The sequence below is a fragment of the Arachis stenosperma genome, chromosome 4 (assembly GCF_014773155.1).
Source record: "Arachis stenosperma cultivar V10309 chromosome 4, arast.V10309.gnm1.PFL2, whole genome shotgun sequence".
Lineage (NCBI taxonomy): Eukaryota > Viridiplantae > Streptophyta > Magnoliopsida > Fabales > Fabaceae > Arachis > Arachis stenosperma.
Window position 1 is genome coordinate 43,595,862 of NC_080380.1, and position 19,995 is coordinate 43,615,856.

Sequence of the window (19,995 nt, forward strand, 5' to 3'; positions counted from 1 at the left end):
ATATCAGCGCTGAAAAAAATGCAGAAGCAGCTCCCACACTTTTGCATTACTACTTCCACCATTCTCATTCTCATTCTCATAATGAATCATTCATTTTCATTCCAATCTCAGATCTGATTTCGCACCTCTTCCAACAACTCAATCATCTTCTCTCACTGTAAGTTTTCTCATCTGTCTCTTTCTCTCTTATTTTTCGGGAAAAATGTGGAAAGGGGAAAGTCTTTTCACTCACTCTCTCTCAATTGATTTTGGCTCCTTCTAAAGCAAAATGCTTCTGCTTTTTTTTTTTTGTTCGGTTGTGCTTGCGTTACTGCTTTTGCTCTGAAAAACTCTGGTTCATTTAATTTGTGAGTTAGTTTACTGTTTCTAGCACCTCTTCTGCTGATCAATGTTACAGTTCGTTCAGTCAAAGGAATCGAGAAACTATGGTCAGAAATGGGAAATGGGATTAGGTTTTTTTTCTTAGTAAATTGTTTTGCTTATAAACTAAAAAAAAAAATAGAAGTTTGATGCTTTGAACTTTCTAATTTAGCTGCCTCAAGAATTGTGTTTGGTGTGATCCTGCTGGCTTCTAAGCTCATTCTTTAATTATTTTTGTGGTGTTATATATTTATTTGTTTATTTTTGTTCTGGGAAAATAATAGGTGTGGACTTTAGAATTTCCAGGGAATTTTGAAGTTATTGTTTTAGATTTGAGAATTTTTCTTAAGAGGCCCCATTTTATTATTTTTTTCTTGACAATTATTTTGGAATATTGTGGAATTGTGAAGTGAGAGAAGCTTTGGTTAGTGGTGGTGATTTTGTATGGATTTGATTCTGGAACGCTTGATGTGCAGAAAAGTTTGTGTGTAGTGGTGACTATTGGTTCATGGCAAGGTCAAGGCAAAAGTTTTCGAATCAGGATTCTTCGTTATCGCCTACCGCTGCAAGATCGAGGGAGTGGGATGGTCCTTCTAGATGGACTGACTATCTAGGTACCGAAATCAATTCTCCATTGTCATCTACCAGCTCCAAGAATTTCTACAATGATGCGCAGTCCCAGACCACCACGCCATCCCAGTCCCATAAGGGTCTTAACATGCAGTGGGTGGTTCAACTCACCGAAGTTGCCGAAGGTCTTATGGCTAAAATGTATAGGTTGAACCAGCTTTTGGATTATCCGGATCCCATCAATCATGTATTTTCAGATGGGTTTTGGAAAGCTGGTGTATTCCCCAACCATCCTAGAATCTGTGTGATGCTCTCTAAGAAATTTCCTGAACACTTCAGCAAATTGCAACTTGAACGTGTAAGAAGTGATGTATGCTGTGCTTTGAATTTTGTGTATTGATCAAAACCTCCATGGGATTTCCTCATTTGAGAAGAAATGGCTGCAGATAGATAAGATTGCTTGGGATTCAATGCAAGATCATGCAGAACTTCATCTACAAAGCTTGGAACCTTGGGTGCAGGTGTGATTTTCTTTCCCTTTTTTTCCCATTTGGTTCCCCCTTTCATATCTGACAAGTTATTACATGAATAATTGTCGATTAAAGGCTTAAACATTCCATTGCATGCCCTCATCTTAATTCTTACCTGACTAGCTTGACTTGATTGAGGTTTGTTAAGACTTGCCAAATTCGACTTGTCAATATCTTTTTTTACTCTACTAATTTGCACGAGTGAATAGGACTTTGAACATTTGTTATTCGTTGTAGCTTTTTCTTTCTCTTCATTTTTTTAAAAGTTGTGTCGGAGGAAAGGTTGGGAGAGAGTAAAAGTGAAAGATGAAGCTTATACCTAAGTCTATAACCTTTAATTAGACTTCAATGAGATAGATTTGTTACAAGTCCCACGTCTCTCAAGGGATATGGTCTCTAGAGTGTTTATAAGTGTGAGATGTCTTTCACCTCTTGTGCTAGTTTTTGAGGTGAGTTAGGCCCATTCAATTCTAATAAGATTTATAGGTTCCACCATCGTTATGATTTGTGATTGTGACCAATAAATGATCCGTTGGTGTAATTTTATGTGGACTAAAACTTGCTCACCTTTGCCATATCGTTTAGATTTCCAGTTCAACTTTATGTTCCCTGAACTAACTCAGCCAGCATTGTGTGTAACAGCTACTTCTTGACTTGATGGTGTTCCGTGAACAAGCTCTGCGGCTTATATTGGACCTGAGTAGTACAGTAATTACTTTGTTGGTAAGTCTGAATATTGTTTCTTTCCTTCAACATGAGTTGCTCTGATGTTGAATGGATTTTAAAACTAGTTTTCCCGTACACACATAATGTTATATGCAATGACATCAAACTTTTTCCTACAAAACCATTCAATTTTTACCCGTTCATGTGGAGATGGTACTTTAGTGTATAGTCGTAGTGTATGATAGAATTCTTAGCATTTGAAATAAACTAATAGCATAATTACTGCATCATTTTTGCAGCCCCACCAGAATTCTCTTATACTACATGCATTTATGGATCTCTTCTGTTCCTTCGTGCGGGTCAACCTTTTTTCCGAGAAGGCAGGTTTTCTTTTCAGTCATGAACGAAAAAGCTATATCGTTATTGAAACCTACCCCCCCCCCCCCTCTCTCTCTCTTCCTTTTCCCAATTATACATCGGTGAAATTATATCTACACTAATGCTTTCATAACAGATTCCAAGGAAGATGTTGCTACAGACGTATAACATGCTACATGCAATGTCAAGAAATGAGCGGGATTGTGATTTTTATCATCGGTAAGATATTTTGATTACATTTTCATATATTATCATCGGTTTCTGGTAAAATTTGCAATTTATAGGTGTGCATGTATAAGCACATTCAGGGGGAATTTCTCTCTTAAATATGCTAAGAGATAGAAAGCTTTGCTTTATTGATAACTTTTTTTTCTTAGTTCATGTTTTTGGAAAGGATCTCATATCCGTCTTTATCCTGATATTCTTTCTCTCTTTATGTTATCATAGTTCGTATTTTACAAAAAAAAGAGGGCATACACAAACATAACCTTTTTTAATTGTATATCTCTTTTCTGAGAAGAATTCTTTTGTTTTTGGTTGAGACATGGGAAAAAACTTCACAAAAAAAAAAAAGCAGACAGGCCTTACACATGTAATTATGCATTACATATGGAAAAGGGTAAAGATGGTTCGGCATTTCTAGAAAGGGCATTACTCCTATACTAGTCAGTTTTGGGAAATGGGTGGGGGTGTCATTGTCGGGAGTTGATGATTGATGGACTTAATTGGGAAAAGTAAGATCTGAGACAAAATTAGTTAAGGATCATAAAAGTGGACTACACTAGCTTTATTATGCAATTCTTTCATGATTCTTTAAATCATGTTTTTTCTTTACACGTATTTTGAAGGAAATAAATGTTAATTTCTTCATTTCTTATGTTTATTTCTCTACAGCTTGGTTCAATTCATTGACTCTTATGATCCCCCACTGAAAGGATTACAAGAAGACCTAAATTTTGTGAGCCCCCGTATTGGAGAGGTTAGTCGCTTTCTTTTGTGTGTACTGAAAATTTCTAATTGGGATAGGATTACAAGAAGACCTAAATTTTATTTTATTTTTTTTTATATTTTTCCTTTCTTTGTTATTTTGTGTAACTGAGTCTGTTAAAAACCATTGATGTAGGAACTTTCCATTGCTTACTTATAGTCTTCCATATCCACTATGATTTTCATCCATGATGAGTCTACATCGCCTGTTACTCGTAACATTTTCAAAAGAATGCAAAATGTCCTCAAATTCAATAGGAAGATTAAACATCTTAGCACTGTTTTATGTATACACATCGTATTATTTTTGTATGAAGAATTTGTTTTTGTTGGTTTCCTTTATGGATGAATACATGTGATTGCATTTGGAAAACTGTTAATATACTGCCATTGACAATTTTGATATCATTTCTCAGGTACTAGAGGCTGTAGGCCCTATTATTTTTCTATCGACAGACACAAGGAAACTTAGAAATGAGGGGTTTTTAAGTCCATATCATCCCCGATATCCAGACATTCTCACAAATTCTGCCCATCCCATGGTAATGTTAAATTTTCAAAACATATTGATACTTTATTCTTAAAAGATAATTATTTCTATAACAAAACTGTGTTCTTTTATCATTCAACGTGCAGAGGGCACAAGATCTTGCAAATGTAACTGCATATCGAGAATGGGTATTATTTGGGTATCTTGTATGTCCTGATGAGCTGCTTCGTGTCACTAGCATTGATATTGCTTTGGTATGTTCCATGCTTATACAACTAACTTAGAGATGTGTCCGACAGTGTATGTTAAGATGGAGGTCTAATGCACTTTACCAATTAGTTTAATGCGAGCTTCTGAGTTTACCGTTTTTTCAAAAAAAAGTTTGATATTCTTTCATCCAAGTTATTCAAATAAAACGTCATTATAGCTAAAACAATATTTTACACTTGAATTATTGGAGTTATGCCAAGTTTACTTCTTAATTTCTGGTTGCTCATGGCATTTCAGGTTGTTTTGAAGGAGAACCTAGTGCTCACATTATTCAGGGATGAGGTAAATTTGACATATTGGCTTTCAAATATTGTCTTTTAACTGCTGTAACTGACAATTTGTAATAATCAACATACAGTACATACTCTTGCACGAGGATTACCAGTTATATGTTCTGCCTCGAATATTAGAATCTAAGAAGATGGCAAAATCTGGACGTACAAAGCAAAAAGAGGCTGATTTGGAGTATAATGTTGCAAAGCAGGTTGAGAAAATGATAAGGTATATTCAAAATACCTGTGTAAATATCTTAAATTCTAACATAATCAGGGGAACTATTTAAATTTGTAGTACTTCTAAATCCTGAATCCCATTGAGAAAATAATGTGCTTAAAAATTTGGGGAAGTGTACCATTTATGAGTTCTCAGGGTGATTTTATAAAGGGTTGGGATTATCAGATTTTATATTTCGGTTGCTTTATTTTGGGTTCAGTGGCTTTATCAGCCTCTTTATCGTGTTTGACAAATTCATTTGCATGTAATATTGCCGTTTGATATTCAGAGGGAATGGAGTGCATACTTTGTTGTTACTTGTGGTATATAATGCACATGCTTCTGGCTTGCCTTAATTTATAATTAAAGCAGACACTGTAGCTTTCCAAGAAACAACAGGACAAAGAAAACGAAAGCAGAAGAAAGAATGTAGTTGTCTAAAAGTTTTCTTTTCTTTTGTTTTTTGTTTTTGTTTAAATCTATTTCTAAAAATCTTTTGGATGTAATTGCAGTAGTAAGATATCTGTGATCTCTTAGAGAACAAATGACAATGAAAACTATCTTTCTAGAAAGATGTAATGTATTAAATTGTTCAAAAGATTGATATATTGATCACTACTCTTGATGTAGTGTTGGACATGTAAATCATTCACATGCAATGTGTTTTAGTTGGTATGTTGTGACATGTTAAAAAATTTAAAAAGTGTATTAATTAATATAGTGAGTATACTTTGATTTGATACTAACACCCCTAGGTGAGGTCTGATAAATCTAAAGACAAACGTCAATTATTAGGTTCAAGTGCTCAACAAATTACGAAATACTTGTTGGAAAAATAAGTGGCATTTTCAACTAAAATGTGTATACAAGAGGTGACTGTGCCATGTTAAGGAATAAAATGTAAACTACTTTTCCAAAAGAAAGTTGGCATTACTACAAGAAAGCACTTCTGCAAATCTGATGTGTGCACACATTTTTTTTCCATACTTTCATATTCTTCATATTTATTTGTTTGTCTTCATTTTATTTTAATGTGTATGGCATAATAACGGTTAACAGTGTTAAACACAAAAATAAATGAATTTTTCAGCGAAGTTCATGAACAAGCAATATATTCCTGTGATGCCATACATCGTGAAAGGAGAATTTTACTGAAACAAGAAATTGGAAGAATGGTGCTGTTTTTTACTGATCAGCCCAGTCTATTGGCCCCTAACATTCAGGTTCTTTCTATTAACATATTTGACATGTATACAGATTGACGAGTGTATCTGACATTGGTCTTACATTCTTAAGATGTTTGGTGGCCTCATGATGGCATATTATATTTTGTCTCATTCCTGGAAATTTCAGCCCTGTACCATGTTCTTTCTATAACTTTGAAATCAGTTGTGTATTTTGTTATATTTTCATTTTTTTACAGCTATTTAAGATGACTTGTTTATGAGAGGATGTAATCTTTCATGCAGATGGTGTTTTCAGCATTGGCTTTAGCACAGTGTGAAGTGATATGGTATTTTCAACATGTAGGGATTGCTTCTTCAAAATCTAAAACTACTCGGGTGGTACCAGTGGACATAGTAAGCATTTGTTCTTTATTTCCTTTATGGTCTTTTCTGCCTAACTACTGGCCTCTTGCAAACAACCTACCAAGGAAGATAGAGTTTACAGTGGTGAGAGGAAGAAGAACAAGGACTACATGTAATGGAGAAGGAGAAAATAGAAAATACTCTACTTCGGTGGATTTGTTTGCTGGATGGATTGTAATTGGGTGAAAAGATTTTTTATTCTTTACTACTTGTTTTTATTTTTCTTTCAGTGTATTGTTCGAATCTATTGATAAGATGATTGTCTTGCCTTCAAAGTTTCATGGTCATGTTACAGGACCCAAATGACCCAACCATTGGATTTCTGTTAGATGGAATGGACCATTTATGTTGCTTGGTACGCAAATACATTGCAGGTTAGATTGATTTTATGTTTACTAACTTCTCCTATGTTCAGGGAATATAATATCTAACAAGTGTTTTGCATTGTTGTGAAAGAATATTATTCCGTACAATGTGCACTCACATTCCAATGTTATTGATACCCTTAAAAATGTCTGCATTCTGCTGTAAGCCTCTAACCAGGGTTGTCAAATCCACTAAATCTACACACTGTCAAGTCGTAGGCATGTAGCCTCCATGTTTTATCATAGCTTTCATAATGAATCTGAAATGGTGGCTGTTCCATAGTGTGGGATCTCACCTTTTCTCTTTGGCAAAAGTTTTTCTTTTGTTATTATCTGGTTCTAGCAGTAAAAGAAAAGAGAACTCCCATATTGGTGACAACTATAGGGTGTGTTGTTGCATGTTTAAAATTGTAAAGGAAAAATGCAGTTATTCTTTTCATGGAGACTTTGCTGTTAGTCTAGAGTTGTCAGTTCTGAATGGTAGAAGTTGGGATATGTCTCTGGTATGGAAGCTTTGACTTAGTAATCAGATATTAAATGGTGTAAAAAATTCCTTGACAAGCTGTTTTCTAACGAATGATCCATGATTTTCTTTAATATATTAAATTGTATTTTTGTATTATAATTGATACTTTGTATGTTCTATATGCAACTCTTAGTTACTACTACTAGTGTTGCTTTCTCCTTTAACTTTCCGTGTAACTTTTGCCTTAATCTTTTTTGGAATTTCCCCCTTATTGCAGCAATTCGTGGTTACTCACTGTCATATCTTTCATCATGTGCGGGAAGAATCCGTTTTTTGCTGGGGACCCCTGGAATGGTAGCACTTGATTTAGATGCCAGCTTGAAAGGACTTTTTCAGCAGATTGTCCACCACCTTGAAAACTTACCAAAACCACAGGGTGAAAATATATCTGCTATAACTTGTGATCTATCGGTATGTTAGAAATCCTTGTGGACTATTTTATAATAATCTTATACGTAGGATATATGCCTTCTTTCATAAGCTTTGATATAAATTTACTTGCATTGAACTATTCATCACAGTTGTGACTTTCCATTCAATAATTTTACATGTCATTTTGCTTATAATAAATCAAGTCACTGTTATGACAAAGAAAGCTAAGTTCTGAAATCATGCTAGTGAGGGCTGATTCATACAAAGATTGTCAGTTCACCTTTGCTCTTAGGTGCCAGAATCATAGTTTATAGTTTTCCGAGTCCTTTATGCTGTTATAGTTATTAATAATTTTATAGTTTTCTGACATGTACCCATTCTTTCAGGATTTTCGAAAGGATTGGCTATCAATTTTATTGATAGTCACCTCATCACGTTCTTCTATAAACATTAGGCACTTGGAGAAAGCTACAGTTTCCACTGGCAAAGAAGGCTTATTGTCTGAGGGGAATGCTGCTTATAATTGGTCCAGGTTTTTATCCTGGTTTTGATTTTCTTTGCACCGCTATTCTCTACGTACAAACAAAAGCTAAAACAAATCAGGATGATATCTGGTTTTCTTTTGATGCAGATGTGTAGATGAATTGGAATCCCTACTTTCAAAGCACGGTAGTCTTAGGAAGCTCTATTTCTACCACCAGCATCTAACTGCTGTGAGTGTCCCCACTCTGCCTCCCACATAACTTATTTCTGCAACTTGATGTTATATATCATTTCTTTCATTTTAAAACCCGAAGTATTTTCCTATGAAAGGTTTTTAGAAATACTATGTTTGGTCCCGAAGGACGGCCTCAACATTGCTGTGCTTGGCTTGGCATTGCTAGTAGTTTTCCAGAGTGTGCATCTCCTATTGTTCCAGAAGAGGTAAAACCAAAGTCTCCCTGACATTCTTCTACTGTAGTTGTTTAGTATTGACCAAAACGTTGAAATCATTAACTGCAAGTTGCAATGGAGTTGTACTTCGTTTCACTTTTATGGTGTGATATTTAGCTACTGTATTTTTGCTCACATGAAGACGTGGTCTGCAAATATTTATGATTTATATTTCTAACTTTCATTTTTTTTTAAATAATAACAAAAGAAAGAATTGCATTAAGGTATTGACTACTGAGGGAACAATAGAGAATTTCATTTATGTTAATATGTAAGAAACCTGGTCACATCTAAGAGAAGTACAAATTCTGTTGCAATGGATTCAAAGCTGATACAGCGTCTGATATGAAACTGTAAACAAGATAGTAAAGATACAAGAGTGTTTGACAGACCCACCACTCTTCCAAAAGAAGCCAACAACCACACCTTAAAAGCTCTCTATTAAGGGAGATAAACTATTTTCCTTAAATACAACATCAAACATCTCATACTAGATGTGGGACTTTGGGAACCCCATTATAACCAAGTCCCTAACAAATTACCATTAATGTACAATTTGTGACTGCCTTTGTCCAATTTGAAAAGATGGTAGAATCTCATCTTAAGTGGTTGGACATACGGGAAGAAGATCGACATAGCATCCGATTAGAAGGGTAGATCAAATAGCAGATAGACCAGTGGTGAAAGGTAGAGGAAGACCTAAAAAGACCATATAGGAGGTGGTCAAAGGGGATCTATCTAAAATTTTTCATTATAAACATGATCTATGATAAGACACAATGGTGTTGTTTGATCCATGTAGGCATGTAGCTGACCCCATCTAGTGTGATAAGGGTTTGTTGTTGTAATAAAAATGAAGAATTGCTTTATTGCAAAAAATAGAGAGTCAATGGCACCTAATGATCTTTTAGGAGTGGGTGTTTCACATGTCTGTAATGGTTGATAGTTCATACAATTGTTGCATTTATAAAATATGGCTTATTGTTAATCTTACTTCAAGGTAATGAATAACTCTGGTTCTGTTTGAATCTGTGTGGTTGCTGTGCATTCTATGTGATTGCAAATCCAAACTTCTAACAATGCTGGTCTCAAAAGTACAAAGCATATAGGTCAAAAATTGAAACTTTATCATGTAAGCTTCCTTGACAGAGCTGGGAAATATCAAATAAATGTGATTACTGTATTTTTGTCTGCAAGCAGGTTACAAAAATTGGAAGGGATGCAGTTCTTTACGTTGAATCTTTGATTGAATCCATCATGGGAGGATTGGAAGGACTAATAAATATTCTTGACTCTGAAGGAGGATTTGGTGCACTAGAGAATCAGGTAAACAATTTTGTTTGACTAGTTAACTCCATTTAAGAAAACTGACTGTCAGATCCATTTCAGCTTCTGCCAGAGCAAGCAGCTTCTTATCTGAATCAAGCATCAAGAGTTTCTATTCCATCATTTAAATCTCCAAAAGGAGCAGCTGGCTTTCCGTTACCTGGACATGAGAGCCTACCTGAAAATAATAGTTCTATCAAAATGTATGACACTGTAAACCATTTCCAAATGTATTATGTATAGCAACATATAGATTTTTAATGTCGCTGATTTTTCTATTGACAGGTTAGAAGCTGCAATGCAGAGGTTGACTAATTTGTGCTCAGTCTTAAATGACATGGAGCCTATATGTGTTTTAAACCATGTCTTCGTTCTGAGAGAGGTTAGAATGGATCCTCGTTTTGTTTCTCTTCTTTCCCTTCTGAGATTTACTTATATATGTAGAACAATCTAGGTAATGCTATAAGTTGCATAAATGTTGGTTGGTAAGAAATCTATGATGGAACTACTACTTTTGGCAATATTTCTAGCTTTTTAGAGCTCCTATACAGATAAACTGAACTAGCCACAGTGACATAGATGCTTGGTTGTTTCAATATGAAGATATCGAAGCATTGGAAAAGCTTGGTAAGGATTTGGTTCAGACAGCATACAGATAATAGAATAGAATAGTAAAGAAATAATGTTTGATCTTGAAACATATAACTATTAAAACGATTCTTTTAAACGAGTAGAATTGCTGATTGTGAATGAAAAGGTCTCACTTGGTAACTATACAATTTAATCTGGTTAAGGTTACTCGTGGGAATGAGAGTCAAGGAATTATTTTCCCCCCCCCCCCCCCCCCCCCCTTCTCTCCTCTTTTTTCCTTCCTCTATTCGAGAGAATCATGTTCCAGAAATATTTTGTTCAAAACAAAATTTGAATGACATCAACATTCCTCTAGTTACGTGTAGAAGTACAGTATGAAATCTCGCATTTAAAACTGTCTAATTGTGATAATAACAATAACAATAACAATAACAATAATATGCATGGATTAATCACTGATGATAATTATTGGACACTGGTTCGATATGGCTCTTCTAAAGGATATACACTTCAGAGAGTGAAGCGCATGAAATAGACCCTGATAAGGAAATCAAGGGAGTAGCTCACATCCATGTTCTGTTGTCCAGATGTTTGTACATGTGAAATCCTGAGCCATTGGTTTTCTCAACAACAGGAGGCAATGCTGTCTATACCATTGGAAGTATTGTTCTCATTTTTAAAGGTCCACAGCCAATATTGATTGCATTCAAGTAATGGATCAACACATTAAACCCAAGCCATTACACATTCACTCCCACTTTGTTTGTTGTACTGTTTCCAAACCAGTACATTCCTTCTGTTCTTATTTTCTTACTCATGCTTCTTTTGCAGTACATGAGAGAATGCATTCTTGGCAACTTCAGGAGAAGATTACTTAGTGTTTTAAAAACAGATAATGATCTTCAACGGCCTTCTGTTCTGGAATCACTGATTCAGAGGCATGTTAGCATAGTGCATCTTGCAGAGCAGCACATCAGCATGGACATCACTCAGGGTATTCGTGAAGTTTTGCTTTCAGAATCCTTTTCAGGGCCAGTTTCTTCTTTGCACTTGTTTGAGAAGCCAACAGACCAACACACAGGATCGGCCACTGAATCTGTATGCAATTGGTATATTGAAAACATAATCAAGGACATATCTGGTGCTGGTATCTTGTTTGTTCCAATCCATAAATGCTTCAAGAGTACAAGGCCTGTTGGTGGATATTTTGCAGATTCAGTCACTGATCTCAGGGAACTGCAGGCATTTGTTCGTATTTTTGGTGGCTATGGGGTAGACAGGCTAGACAGGATGCTAAAAGAACACACAGCTGCTCTTTTAAATTGTATTGACACATCATTGCGATCTAACCGTGACGTCCTCGAGTCAGTTGCTACCAGCCTGCATGCTGGTGATAGATTTGAAAGAGAAGCTTCCATGAGGCAAATAGTTGATCTGGAAACTTTGATTGGTTTTTGTGTTCAGGCTGGCCTAGCCCTGGCTTTTGATCGGCTACTATCTGAGGCTTCTGGTGCTGTACTTGAAGAAGGTGCTCCCCTGATACATTCACTTTTAGCTGGGGTGGTTAAGCATCTGCCTGATGAAGTACCAGAAAAGGAAGAAATCAAGAGAATAAGATCAGTGGCAAATATTGCAGATGTGGTCAATGATCATGATTCTATTTGGGTGAGATCAATTTTAGAGGAAGTTGGCGGTGCAAGTGATGGGTCATGGAGCTTGTTACCATACTTATTTGCAACATTTATGACGTCAAATATTTGGTCCACTACCGCATTCAATGTTGACACAGAGGGTTTTACTAACAATATCCACTGTTTAGCCAGGTCAGTATGAATAATTATCCAAGCTATATGTTATTATCGTGCTTAATTTTTGTAATTATTTGGAGCTTGTATTTGCATAGCCGTAATCTGACCCAATGCTGTTGGAATTGGATTGACATACAACAAGCCTACATGTTATTGTTGTCTCTCTCTCCTCCCCCCCTCTCTTCCTACCTCCCTCCCTCTTCTTCTCTTGGGGGTGGGGTTGGAGATCAATGTACTACGCATACTTATTTCGGTATCTTTTATCTGGCTCTAACCCCTTACAACTGAGCAGATGTATTTCGGCGGTGATTGCCGGAAGCGAGTTTGTGAGATTGGAACGGGAACATCAGCACAGGTCGTCATTATCAAATGTGCATGCTAGTGAGGGAATGGATCCTGAACTAACAGGTCATGTGTCAGCTGAAGCAAGCATCAAGTCCACGCTGCAGTTATTTGTGAAGCTCTCTGCTGAGATCATACTAGATTATTGGAGCGAAACACATAGGTAAATATATCAAATTTTACCTTTAGGGATATGGTATTATATAATGTAGCAGCACGTCAAATGACTACTATAAGCTCTACATCATTGCTATATTTGCCTGGAACGTTCTCATTTTGTAGTTTACTAAGATCTTTTTCTTTTTGGTGTTATTTTTATTTTTACATATTGGGTTATGTGCAGATCTCATCTTGTAGCACAGCTTATCTTCCTAGACCAACTCTGCGAGATCTCACCATACCTTCCAAGAAGCTCATTGGAAACTCATGTTCCTTACTCCATTCTCCGCTCAATATACAGCCAATACTACGCAGATACTCCATCAACCCCATTGGCAATACTGAATTCATCTCCCCGTCATTCACCTGCCATCATACTAGCTCATGCTTCTCCTGTCTTAAGGCAGCCTCGCGGGGACTCCACACCTCAGCATTACACCAATGACTCATCCGGATATTTCAAAGGGTCATCATCACATAGCCAAGAACACATCTATGAGATTGATACCAGCAACTTAAGGAGCATGGACAACCGGCAGAGGAACGCTCGTCGCTCTGGTCCTTTGGATTATGGCGCTAGCCGTAATAGAGTCAAATCTGTTGAAGGGTCAACTTCTGGGAGTACTGGGCCAAGTCCACTCCCTAGGTTTGCAGTATCTAGATCTGGTCCGTTAGCATACAAGTAGTAATATTGTTTAAGATACTTCAGAAAGAGCTGGTAAATTATTCACCATTTGTTAGTGATCAGTTGTTCATAATATCATAAATCATCTAAGCAGGTTCCCACAAGTTTTGGCAAAATGTATATCATCATATCATACCAAATGTTTCTTTTGTAGTAGCCTGGATAGTTTAAAATCAATGTCATATTAAGTCTCCGCTGTGCTAGTCAGAACTCGGAACCAAGTTTTCATGCTTTATCGCTTTGCTTTATTTAAGTCATTTCCTTGACCTTTCGCAGGGAAAACACCTTAGAATCTGCATACTTTCCCGCTGTTTCACACATTGTTTTTCCAAAAATTTAATATATTTCAAATTAGTTATCATTCTGAGACTTAAAAACAAAATATAAATTTTATGAATAAGAAGATTTATAGGTTATATTGCAAGTGAAATTATGTGAAAATACTTCATCACTTATTGTGAAGAAACTAATTAGTTGTACTTTGCTAGAATGCAATAGCTCTAAAAAATGTTACCATAAGCTAACCACTGTTTGCAAAGTTACACAAAGTTGAAAGTTCTCTATCTCCACATGACAAAAGGTGAGATAATCAGCATCCTTGGTTAATACAATGTACCAGCATATTCAACAATAAAAACTTTGCCATGCTATCTAACAATAATTTTGATCAACCTCCTCGCATATGTGCACCCAGCTCACCAAACTGATCATCAGCCTCAACTGTGTCCTCAGATAGCCGTACAGCATCCAGCTTCTGTTTCAGGATTTCAATGGCATTTAGCAACAACTGAGAAGCTTTTATGGCTCCAGTAGTTTCCACAGTGAATATAAAGCTATCCTGTTTTGCATTGATTTCTACAAGGCCGGGCTTCCCCATTGCTTCAGCTTTCTTGATGACCTCATCATCATAGGTGTATGCCTCGGCATCAACCACCATAACCTGATAAGTACTAGAAGCTTGGTTACAATAAACACCTTGATACAATTGTATCATAGCAGTGAAAAGTTTGGTATTTTATGATATGTTGAATGAGAAGGAAGGATTCACCATAAAAATCAAACTGAACTTACAAATCAGTATGAAGAGCCATATATTAACAGTTCAAAGACACAGCATTTTGTGCTTGATTCAATCAGTAAGATGGCACAATTACAATCATGGGTTCCTTAATCACTTAATCCCAACATTAGCATTTTATATATTGTTTTTGAAACCTATGGTTCATTATGCAATTGCTTGCTTAGAAACTGACTGGCCCTGATGCAGCAAATCCTTCACAATGTTTTTAGCAATCTCCTTGTTACTTTCATAATTCATACACTTGTTATTTTACATGCAAAATCTTCCTTGGAAGTACAACTTAGAATGATGTCATACAAAGTTGATTACTTTTCATTGGTCAAAATCCAGATTTGCTTTTGGCATAGCCATAAAAGTTTAAGTATAAAAAGCTCCCTAGAGAAACGTCCGTTTGATTCCAAAATAGAAAGGCAAAGGGATGAATGCAGACAAGACACTGTATATTCAAACACCACTTTAATCCAAAATAAAGGGAGAAACACTTTTTTCAAGGTGGTAGCTAGCTTCACCAAAATATAGACTTGAGTTGTCTCTAAGTTGTAGAATGTGCCTTCACTATGTGACTCTGTAGGCCTACATTACAATTTGATTCTGTAAAATAATGGAAGAAGAATTCCTAAGACCATTAGCAATTAATGTTTCCTCACAAGAAGCATCATGTAATCAATCTATCAGACCATCAAGTTACAAGTGCCAATCATTGATCCCATTGTGAAAGCAAGTAGTACATCTAATATTCTAATTCTAATTCATTGTTCTTTCCTACTTTAACATAAAAGATGCAGATGCATTTTATTGTTCAAAGATGCAGCTTACAATATTAAGGATAAGCATATAATCACAAACTATATAATAAAATACCAGAGTCTAATATAAGCCTCAAACCAGCACTTTTAGGAAAATTCAAGAATCACAGAGCACATAAGTAAGATAAATTGATAACAGCAATTCTAGCATTACTAATGATATCAGTGAAAAGTGACCAACCTGTTGTGTTACTTGATCAATCTCAAAAACAGGGGTAGGACTACTTTCAACCCATTCTTTTTTCTCCTCAAGTGTCAAGCTCTCCATCAAATCCTCATTTATGTGAATCTCCGGCTCATACATGAAAGTAACAGTTGCAGCCGGTGACCACTTCGCATGATCTTTGCCAATCCCCTTCCTAGCAATTGCCCTCAGCTTCACCTCTTGACCTTTCCGCAACTTCACAATTGTAATCCCTCCCCTGAATTCAACAAACAAAAATAAAAAACCTCAAACCACCTAAAATTACACATCCAAGACCAAGATAGCCATGTTATTTCAATTCATTCACTTATTTATAAACACCATCCAGTTGATCTCAGGTATGAACGTAAGCGATGAAACTAGCTTAATTATGCCTTCGGTAAAACAGATATCATCACAATTCAAATAACTAGGGACTTCAGTTACACAAGAATTAATCTATATATCAAAATTTTTACACCACTGAAATTCACACTTGCACAGTGTCACCAAATAACAATTTCCACGCAAAATAATTTTAGAAAAAAAAAAACAAAAGGATCAATTAAAAACAATTACCAAAAAGTTCCTTCAATTTTTTCAAGAAATGAGTAAAATAAAAATCACCTTGCCTAAAAGAAAAAAAAGAAAAGAAAACGACCCCTACTTGAAAACGAAAATACACATTTGTGCCTTTAAAGGGAATATAGGCATAAATTTGTATTCTTCCAATGCATCAAACACATTGAGGATTTAATAATTTTTTTTCTGTTAAAATTTTCCACATCTAATATCTAATATCCTTAACAAGTGCCCTAACTGCATTCGTTAGAAAAGAAAGAAAGGGAGGAATAAGAATACTTCTTATTGCCGCTTATGCCATCAGAAGCATCAATGGAGGCAGCAGATTCAGAATAATCAACAGGAACAACGGTGTGGTCAGAGCTGATGAGATCGGAGCTCGTAACATCTTGCGTCTCATCGTTCCTGCAAACAGCCATAAGGTGGAACTCGACGGAGCAAAACTCGCACTGGCCGTCGCCGTCGCACGCGTCGCAGTCACGTGAGAAGCGCATGCTCATCGCCCGGTCGCTTGTGAGAGGGATCAGTCCGAGTCGGTGAGCGATGAACTCGTCGTTGAGTACGGACGAGTTCACCTCGATTTCGACGAGGTCGATGGCGATGGTTGGGACCTCGGCGATCATCACGCGCCGGAGCGCATTGGCGATGGAGGCGTCGGTGTCGCGGAGCTCGAAGCGCGCGTAGTCGTCCCTCAGCTCGCGGATCTTCACGCGCGGCATGCGGGCGTAGGATTGGCCTTCCATTGTTCTGGAAGCTTCTTAACGAAACCCTCACTCAGTCACTGTGTGGTCTTTGCTACGCAGAGTTCATAGTAGCAGCAAACGGAGTAGACAAGAGAAGTCGAAATAGGTCTTTTAAACCCCTTCCTCAAACCCCAAAGGATAATATGGTCATTTGATTTGTATGTTTTGTAACCCAGAAGGAGGGCTAATGAGTAATCGGCAATCACAGTTGTTTTCCTCCGAAAAAAAAAAAAATTAATACTTAATTAGTCCTTGAATTTATACTCCAACTTCAATTTAATTATTTTTTTAATTCTTAAATTTTACAGATGTAACATTGGTCTCTAAAACTTTTGCACAATAACATTAATGAAATGCTGATATAGACAATCAAATTAAAATTTGTAAAATAATACCATTTTAATTTGAATCACTTGTTAAAAAAAAAATTTCAATAAATATCATTTATAATATTTTTTTGGGCTATTTGAGTATATAAACAAAAACGACATTTTTTACAAAATCTAACATAAGTTACATTTGAAAAATTTAAAAACTAAATAAAGACAATTATAATATTAAAAATTAAATTAAAACTCATGTGTAAGTTGAGGAATCAAATTAAATATTATTTTTATTTTTTTATAAGGGATAAAGAATTTTTTATTTAGCAAACAATTTTTTTATTTGATCCGAATTTTCGTAGAAACCTTTGAATAACTATTTAGAATGTACATATAAAAATCTAATGTAAAAATATATTTAGACTATTTATTTTAAAATAAAAAAAAACTCAATTAATCTTGAAAAGAAAGTTTCACTTCACGTAACATTATCGAATTATTTTAATAATAAAAATATTTTTATTTTTTTAATAATAAACTTGCAAAAGATGTCATAAAAATATGATTTCTAAAACTCTTTTTCTGAGAATATATATTTTTAATATCTAATAATTTTTATTACGTTTTTTAATTTTTCAAAAATTTATTTGTTATTTATATTTTTTAAGATTATTCAACAAATGAACTTTTCAATACCATTTTGGTGGTAAATTATCAAATCTATCTATCTACCTATTTATCTTATTATTTTATTTATATAAAAGTTGATAAGCAAATTTTAGGGTAAAAAACCCAAATAAGTCAGGCTGAAAAACATATTACCCAAATTAGCCAAAATGAAAATTTTTTCAGCATTCAACCAAAGATCACTTTAATGTAATTCGAATCAATATAATTCGAACTATTATTGCAAGTAATTCGAATCAACTAGCTTCGAATTAAGAGCATAGAAATTTGCATGTAATTCGAATCAAGTTCTCTCGAATTACAATAGCATAATTCGAATCAAATCGATTCGAATTAGTAGGGGAAAATGAGTTAAACATAATTCGATATATGTCGATTCGAATTAGTAAGAAAAATAAATCAAACCTTAAAGTCTTTTTCTTATAGTTGCTAACATGGATAGTCCAACGCTGTGTCTCTGTCCCATATACTGGTATACCTTCCATTAGTTTGAATAATAAAACTTATTTTGAACAAAATAATAATAATAATAATAATAATAATAATAATAATAATAATAATAATAATAATAATAATGACGAGATTTTATTAAAATATTAATGAGCTATCAATTCGAATTTCATATAATACACTTTTGTCCATTTTTAATAGCTCATAAATACTTTTTAATAAAATTTTTTAATAAATTTATTTAAATTATATTACAAAAAATATTTTATTCTATGCAAAATAATTTAAAAAAATGGCTTAAAAAATGTTAGGAGTACTATAAAAATTTGTAATGTTCTAATGACTTAGGTACTCAAATTTTAAATAAAGTACTCTACATAGTCATTAATAATTTAGAAATTAAAAAAAAAATTTATTCCATACAAAACAATTAAAAATATATTTTATTTATTTTTCCACACATATTTCCTGTCATTATGTTGCCATTGGAATCCTCATATATTTTTAATTTCTCAACCTAACCTTCACAAATTCTAACACAATCTTCATATAATTTTACTTGAGATATGTGTTTCATTTTTTGCGATTTGTATAAGTGAGTCAATATATATAAATGGATAATAAACGTATCAGTACAAGTTTTATTATTGACTAATGATAACTCTATTTATATTAATATAGAGAGTAAATCAAATAAATATTTAAATTATTGGTCTCTAAAATTTGAAAAAAATATTATTCTTCGTTATAAATATGTTTATTATATTTTTTTTAATTTTTAAAAGCTGTTTTACCAAACACACTTATAGTACTTGTGCTTATTAAAAAATATTTATGAACTATTAAAAATAGACAAAAGTGTATTGTATGGAATTCAAATTGATAACTCATTAATATTTTAAAGAAATCTCATTATTATTATTATTATTATTATTATTATTATTATTATTATTATTATTATTATTATTTTGTTCAAAATAAGTTTTATTATTCAAACTAATGGAAGGTATATCAGTATATGGGACAGGGACACAGCGTTGGGCTATCCATGTTAGCAACTATAAGAAAAAGACTTTAAGGTTTGATTTACTTTTCTTACTAATTCGAATCGACATATATCGAATTATGTTTAACTCGTTTTCTCCTACTAATTCGAATCGATTTGATTTGAATTATGCTATTGTAATTCGAGAGAACTTGATTCGAATTACATGTAAATTTCTATGCTCTTAATTCGAAGTTAGTTGATTCGAATTACTTGCAATTATAGTTCGAATTATATTGATTCGAATTACATTAAAGTGATCTTTGGTTGAATGCTGAAAAAAATATCATTTTGGCTGATTTGGGTAATATGTTTCTCAGCCTGGCTTATTTGAGTTTTTTACCCCAAATTTTACTACAACTAAAAGGTAACATTTCATTTATTACTCTATTGTCACAAATTTTTTTCTCTATGTTGTAATTTTTCTCTATTCATTCAAGAATTTCTACTAATATTATCTTTTAATTAATATTAATAATAAATTTGATCAACAACCTCCATTAATAGTATTTTTAATTAATTAATATTAATAATAAATATGACCAATAATTTTCATTAACATTATCTTTTAATTAATAAATTTAATATCACTATTAAATTATTTTATGAGAAAAATTATCCTATTATTCTTTTTTTGTCATTAACTATATTTATA

The 19,995-nt window shown here is 34.1% G+C and overlaps 2 protein-coding genes across 2 annotated transcripts; one reads left to right on the top strand and one right to left on the bottom strand.

Annotated features, from left to right (window-relative positions):
- The first annotated feature begins 817 nt into the window (after positions 1-817).
- Positions 818-13,741, top strand: LOC130976458 (protein NAP1). The gene is made up of 23 exons (XM_057901330.1): positions 818-1,288; positions 1,377-1,451; positions 2,103-2,183; positions 2,426-2,506; positions 2,641-2,723; positions 3,399-3,483; positions 3,908-4,033; positions 4,128-4,235; positions 4,489-4,533; positions 4,610-4,752; positions 5,834-5,966; positions 6,213-6,323; positions 6,628-6,706; positions 7,441-7,634; positions 7,982-8,127; positions 8,227-8,308; positions 8,409-8,519; positions 9,729-9,854; positions 9,918-10,057; positions 10,140-10,236; positions 11,277-12,268; positions 12,546-12,758; positions 12,939-13,741. The coding sequence occupies exons 1-23, from the start codon at positions 869-871 to the stop codon at positions 13,438-13,440; spliced, it is 4,173 nt and encodes a 1,390-aa protein (XP_057757313.1). The 5' UTR covers positions 818-868; the 3' UTR covers positions 13,441-13,741.
- A 193-nt stretch (positions 13,742-13,934) lies between these two features.
- Positions 13,935-16,937, bottom strand: LOC130976459 (DNA-directed RNA polymerases II, IV and V subunit 3-like). The gene is made up of 3 exons (XM_057901331.1): positions 16,372-16,937; positions 15,508-15,748; positions 13,935-14,379 (listed from the first exon to the last, which is right to left on the bottom strand). The coding sequence occupies exons 1-3, from the start codon at positions 16,833-16,835 to the stop codon at positions 14,107-14,109; spliced, it is 978 nt and encodes a 325-aa protein (XP_057757314.1). The 5' UTR covers positions 16,836-16,937; the 3' UTR covers positions 13,935-14,106.
- Positions 16,938-19,995: the final 3,058 nt, after the last annotated feature.